This window comes from Notothenia coriiceps, unplaced genomic scaffold (genome assembly GCF_000735185.1).
Source record: "Notothenia coriiceps isolate Sejong01 unplaced genomic scaffold, NC01 NC01_scaffold00000339, whole genome shotgun sequence".
NCBI classification, from domain to species: domain Eukaryota; kingdom Metazoa; phylum Chordata; class Actinopteri; order Perciformes; family Nototheniidae; genus Notothenia; species Notothenia coriiceps.
Window position 1 is genome coordinate 20,179,824 of NW_011333040.1, and position 7,243 is coordinate 20,187,066.

A 7,243-nucleotide genomic window follows, 5' to 3' on the forward strand; every position below is an offset into this window, starting at 1 on the left:
TTTTTTTTATTTCCAAAATGTCACTTCTTTTTTTGATTTTGACTTTTTTTTTTCAAGAATTGGCTTTTCCTCCTTCTTTAAGTCATTTTGTGACATTCTTACTGAAGCGGACTTGCAATTATTTGCCCTAGACTTCTGCTTTCAGATGTAGTTAACTATGAAAGTTACTACCTATCATCATAATAATCCAATGTTAATATAACTACATTATTTTAGGGCCGGGCTCGATTAAAAAAATTAATCTAATTAATTACAGGCTTTGTAATTAAATTAATCGCATTTTTAATCGCATATAAATACCTTTTCGCACACCTGAGAACAGTGAGGAAGCAATTTTTTCACATGCGATTTTAGTATCACCATATGAATAATGACTGATACCATAAGCTTAAGCATACAAAACATTGTTTATTTTTTAATCAAGGAGGGTTCTTAACCAAGACCAACAGAAAAGTGCAATTTTGCCAATAAAGTGGTAGCAATAGCAATATTTAGGAATATAGTACATTTCCGAGATTCAGGTACCTATAGGTAGGTAGACCTTCTGTAACGTATAACACTTTGTTTGTTTAAGTATAACTACAATTACTTTCAGTACATTCAGACATTGGGAGAACCCTGACTATGTAAGAAAACAACTCTCTGTTGCTTCAGAGGCCATAACAGACCTTTGTTGATTTACCAACAGTTGATTTAAAAAATCTAATCAATTCCAGTCCAACTCTCTCAATAACCTTGGCCAAGAACAATAAAACAGTTCAACAATAAAGTGCCGTTGCACAACAAAACAACGTAATAAATAGTTCAACATAAAGTGTAATTGTACCAATTTAAAATAAAATAAAAAAACTGCAGTCGAGTTGATGCTCAATCCCTCCTATTCTTCAATATCCTGATGAGAAAATAAAATCTCTTGTTGCATAGGCCACTGTTTGCAATCAACGGCGAGATTGGGTGTGGGTCCTTGTACGTCTGAGTCGGGCTACTTCCACGCTAGCTTGCTATACTTCGAGGCTTGGATGTGGCTCGCGGGGATATGCGAATTCTTTCTTTGCATAATCTTGCCACACAACCGTGCTTCTTATTGACGCTTCATTCGTACGTATTTTATTAAAAACACACATTGGTCCAACATTTTATCACGGGAGCCCACAAAAGCGGTTCAATCAGCTTCTTATTTAGTTTTCACAACAGATTTTTAGACATTTGATTCATGAGGTTTAGTTTGTATAGCTTGAAGTAATGAACGTTAGTTGGTGCCCCAGTATAATCGGTACCCACCCGAAATCATTAATGAGACAGATACGGGGGGGAAGACAGTAGAGGGATATGATATAATGAAAATATAAATATTATATAACAGAAGAAAACGCGATAAATTTTTGTGATAATTTCTTATTTTACGCGTTGTCACCGAGCCAATATATATTAATAAATGTATATAAAATTTTTAATGTAATATAATATTGGCCTTTTGAGATAGCAGATAATTAGTGAAGAGGAAAATAGAGTATTGACCACACCATGGTATACTATATGGATAGATGCACTGTTGGAGGAGAGAGAAGCCTGTGACCTAAGATGTTCATTGTCTAATAAACTGTAGCTAAAAGATACACATGACAAAAAAAACCTTGATCTGTGAATACACATTTTAAGAATAAATACAGTTTCACATTTTGTAAAGGATATATATAATCTTATATTATATTTTAAGATACCAGATATATAATACCATAGTAACAATTATTAATTTCTGGGTTCCCCGTGAAAAAGAGAAAAACAATAAGCATCCTCATATATATATTATAAATCCAAAATATAACAAACATGATAGCATTTAGCAGGATCTTAGTGAAATCTATTTATATATATAGGAGAGAGACATATATTTACTGAGAAGCTGATGATCTATCAAACAGAATTATATATATAAGATTTCTTATATTTTGAATTCAGTAGAAACTTCTTACTTTTTGAGTCATTATCCTAATTATAATACAGAGTACTTTCTGTGCTATATATACATATAAATATACATCATTTACATTTTAAAAACTGACAAATTATTCTTATTTTTTTTAATTTTCATTAAGACACTTAAAGGTGGGTAGGTAAGTTTGAGAAACCGCTCGAGATACCACTTTTTGTTATATTCCAATGGAATGCTCTTAACATCCCAGAGCAATGAATATCTAAAGTGGCTTTGGCAAAAAAATCGCATAAAAAATAATATCATCTGTGGACAGCCGTGGCGCTGTAAAAAAGCACGGACCCAACGCTCATCTGAGCCGCCGGCTAAAGTAACTGGATGGCCTACTGCCTGTCAGCTTTCCCATCTGTGCACAAACCTTATCTCGTGCCTCATTTGGTCATGTGTGTGTTGGAGGAGGGGCTCTGTAAGGAAGTCTGAGATTTTTTTCGGACTGTGTATTTCCAAAATTCTTAGCGCCCTCGAGCTGGTTTCTCCATTCTTACCTACCCTACCTTTTAAGTTTTTAAGACATGCGTGCAATTTAAACCCTCCAGGTAAATGCTGCAATTAAATATGTATTTGAAAAAAAGACGTAATTGCCACTGTGGGTTGGTTTTGTTTTTGACACAACAGAACTGCTGAGCCTGCATGATTAACAGCAGAGAAACACAATAAAACCACACTCACAATAATGTTTATAACAATTATCCTCCCACATCAAGTTTTTTTTCTCTCACCACAGTGTGCAAAATAATAACAACTATCTTGCTCACAGTCTCTCTCTCTTTCTCTCTCTCTGTGTTCACAGTGCAAGACCTCATGCACCTGGCCTGCACCAGTGTTCTGTGTGGAGGAGGCACCAACCAGGAGCTAGCCCACCATTGTCTGTACGAGTGCAAAGGGGACATAATGGTGAGCACAACAGAACAATCCATACTGACTGACAGGGAAGGGACCTCTGTGATTAATGGAAACATCACTGGTCGGTCTGGTTCTAACATACATGTCATGCACACCAACCTGTTTACCCTTATAGATTGTGTAACACGTAGAAAATAAGTATTTGGAGGGACTCACCATTTTTTTTTTTTTTTTTAAACTCAAGAGCTTTTAAATAGTTTTTTCTCTCTGTGATTTTGCTTCAACAGTCATTTCTGCAGAACAGTTTTAGTCATTTGGCTTTGTCCTTAAGAGAAATATCTATATTTTGATGTTTTTGGTTAACCGTAATCTCCTCACTGGTTTAGGTGAGAAGGTAAAAAAAAAGTAATGTGACACACTTTGGTGCACCAATCAGGCATCAGCAATATTTTTTTTTTTTTTTTATGTCAAATCTGAATCTGAAAGGTCTTCATATGTACTGTTTCAGAATAAGACTACTTGTCAGGGGTTTTTAAGGGAAGGATTTTTGTAGTCATAGACAATAGTGGGTTTATTTAAGTCATACATGATTTTGGAATTGAATCATTACTAATCAGATGCATGTAAACACAGAGTTTACACTACTGATTGTTGCAGTACATGTGTCATGTCCTTTGACTTCCTGCACCACATTTTCCACCGAGCTGCTTTCTCTCTTGTGTGTTCATGAAGCGATTGAAAGTTTCATCTAAACCGTCAATGATTTCTGAACGGAAGTGACTGATCTGCAGACTCTGTGGTGGCCTGAGGTGACTGAGAAAGTGAAACTGTTTGTTTATTTAGCCAGAGGTGTGATGAGATGGCATTGTGAAGAGCAGAACGGATGCATCTCTGTTTGAGTGCTTACTTTTAACCATTACCATATCAAGGCTAGAACTTTTTTGCAATTCCATTCATAGTTTTACAAATATATCCACATTCTCAAAGCTTTTTTCATTATGATAAAAAGCTTACCAAATGTTTTTGGTTTAGGTACCTATAAAGTAAATTAATTTGACCCTTACAAAGCTGCAATAACCTAGTTCCAGCTTCTCAAATCTGCTTTTGGTCCTATGTGTAATAATAAACTAAATATCTTTGGGACTGTCAGACATAACAAGACCTTGGAAGATGTCTCTCTATTCTTTAGGATACCGTGATATTTCTTTTGTCTTTCATATTTTATTACCAAAAGCTAAAATTGTTAATCAAAAAAATAACCTCAAAGTCAATCTTTCAGTTTGTGTGTACAGACAGAGAGATTGAAATGATGTTTCCAACAATCCCGAATACAAAAATACAGATATGTATATCCTATATATACATAATCAACAGACACATTTACACATATGCACACATTAAGATAAAAAAATACACAACAATGAATATATACAAAATAACAGTCACTTCAATATCAATGTCTTTGGGAATATACATTAGTGCAAGATTGTCCATAGCAGCGTTACAAAAAAAGTGTCTGGTGCTGGATTTGAGTGTCTGAGTGTGCGTGGGGAGTTACTGTATAGTCCAGTGAGGGCAGGGGGGGAGAGAGAGGAGAGAGAGGGGAGAGAGGGGAGAGAGTTCAGCCTCCTGACAGCCTGGTGTAAAAAACTGTTCTTTAGTCGGGGCCTGCATTAATTCAACAACAATAAATTGTTAGATGACTTTGGATTTCACAGTGTTGTGGCCAAGTTCCTCCTCGTTCTCTCCTGAGATATTTACAAAAACAGAAAGCACTCAACAAGATGAGGTGAAATGTTTTAATCTTTTTGAGATGCAGTTATCTTTATTGTATTTGATCGCATGCACATATTTATTTGTCATTTAAAGCCAAACCAGACAAACAAAAAGTCTGAAATGTGTCTGAGGAAGGGTGAAAAAAGTCCTTCTGGATTTTCACCAGCTTGCCCTGACTCATAGTGTCACCGAGGCTTCTGATTGGTCAGTCGGGCGCTCCACCTTTGCTGCAGCAGTGATGCTTCCTGTGTCTCTCACCTTTTGCCTCGCTGTCAGACCTCTAATCACATCGGGGCGTGAGCAGCCCGCAGTGCAGATCTGCTCCGTCCATCCTTGACCTCTGGACGAATCGGCTATTTAAAGCACGCTGCCCTGCTCAAATAAAACACACCGCAGGATAATATATCTGCTGCACCACAGAACACATCCAACAATATAAAACCAACACCGTGCTCCGCTCTGTTTGTGGGAATGAGACCAAACAGCGGTCAAACGCCATGACACAAAACATGAAGTGTTTCCTGCTCACACCTCTCCTATTGAATATCCAACAGTCATGTATATTATTACAGAGAATTAGATTAATGCTATGATCATTTAAATTTCATTTATTTGACCAGCTTGAATCGAATAATGGTAATAATAATGGGGGTGACTACATTATTTTAATAGATGATGATCAAATAGTTCATCATTGGCAAGCCAGTTATTTACTTGAGTAACCAATCGTATGCTCGGTGTCTAAATCTAAAGATAATTCATTTATTATAACGTTAAGACAAGACAAAGAAGCACATTCTCAAATCAATAATGCATGGGATAATGGCTGATTAATGTATGTTGATTAATAATTTAAATAATTTACCTTTTTAATAACAAACAAACACTTTTACAATATGGTAAAAACATGTTTAGTTATCTATTGAATTTTAGCTTTCTAAATACGAGGTTTAAAAAAAAAATGTTATTTGGACCTTTCGGTTGCATGTCAGAAACCCCTTACCCCCATTTCAGAAATAAATATGTATTAAAACATATAATTAGTCCATAGACCTTTTTTCGTTTTTCTATTCAATGACAATAAATTACAGTGGATCCAAAAAATGAATTATTTGACGCTGAACCAGAGAGAAATACTCACTTCACATGGAAAACACATTTTGTGCATTACTTTGTCCACACAGTAACTTTACCGGTGATCCTGAATCAATACTTTAGAGCTGTCAGTGCTTCGTGGTCGTACTGGAGGAGATTTCAGGCCCCTAGCGACCAGCACTGGTCCAATGTTGTCAAGGAAACTACGCGCGTTGGGTGGGGGCCTCTGTCCCTTATCTATCTAATCTATCTATCTGTCTGCTAGTCTGTCTGTCTATCTAGTCTGTCTTTTGTCTGTCTGTCTGTCTGTCTGTCTGTCTACTATCTGTCTATCTATCTATCTATCTATCTGTCTGTTTTGTCTGTCTGTCTGTCCTGTCTGTCTGTCTGTCTGGCTATCTGTCTATCTTATCTATATACAAACCGCAACGTCGTATTTATGTTGTGTTCCGTTACATTATTCTTCTTTTGATTCTGTGTCTTTATTTGGTTCAGGTTATTGTATTCAGAGAGGAAGGTCTGTTATTAGTCTTACACACGACTCAGACTTTTCAAGTTTTGCGGGGGGTGGGAATTTGTTGTCCGTGTGTGTGGCTCAGTTTAGAGAACCATTTGTTACCGAAGGACAGAAGACGAACCCCTAATTGGTGTACGACATTTCGGGGAGGAGGGGAGGGAGGACACTGGGACTGTTAGGAAGTGTCGGGGGGGGGGTGGGGGTGTGTGGGTGGTGTCGGTTAGTGAGAGTACGACGTCGACGAAACTCCGTTCCGGGACTCTTGCTGAAGTTCAAAATCAACCAAATTTCTTTATCCTCTCCTAAGGAGAAACAACGTGGGGGTACCTACTGTCTTGGTTTTGTGTTTTCAAGGAAAAAGTACTTTTAGTCGTAAAAGTTGCAAATTGGATGTTTACGAACGACCCAAACAGTCTTATTGCGTTTATACCTTTAGTCGTTGAGGGATTTTGGCTTTTCGACCTTAATACAACACTTGTGTTACATGATAACGTCCAACTTTCTATCTTCAAATTTGAGATATACCTGTGGTTTTTGGTCTTTGTTATTACAACATATTCTACATGGACTCATCACCATCACCCGGCTATTACTCTGAACCCCTTTTGAACCTAAGGAGTCGTAGGTCGTCGCTGTCTCGGCCGGGACTCTTTGTTTGTTTGTTTGTGAAATGTTTACGAACTGCTCATTTGTGTGTAATCGTACGTGTTGTCACTCGGGAAATCCTGTGACGAACGGTGCCCCCCTCACTCGCCTCAGACCGAGATAATCCCTCCGTGAGTTTTTAACCCGAAAATTAATTGAGACATTTTTGTGTGTCTACTGTTGTCCTTGGTCACCCTCTCGGCTCTATTGGTGCCCGAAGTACAAAGAGATACTTAGTCCACTTACGTAATACACGTATTATGAGAGAGACCACAACCTTGTTTTGAGCACAAGAAACCTCTTCAGAACTGATACGTACTTTACGACTTCTGCCGGTCAACCTCGGCTGACGGACGTCTCTCACCCGCGAAACT

At 37.5% G+C, this 7,243-nt stretch overlaps 1 protein-coding gene across 1 annotated transcript in view; it reads left to right on the forward strand.

The window, feature by feature from the left end:
* LOC104948343 (transmembrane protein 62) overlaps positions 1–7,243 on the forward strand; it is a 15,554-nt gene that overhangs the window by 6,585 nt on the left and 1,726 nt on the right. Inside the window, exons 9-10 of the mRNA XM_010774541.1 lie at positions 2,698–2,718; positions 6,535–6,547. Of these exons, the coding sequence (XP_010772843.1) occupies positions 2,698–2,718; positions 6,535–6,547 (34 nt within the window). The remainder of the gene's footprint in view (positions 1–2,697; positions 2,719–6,534; positions 6,548–7,243) is intronic.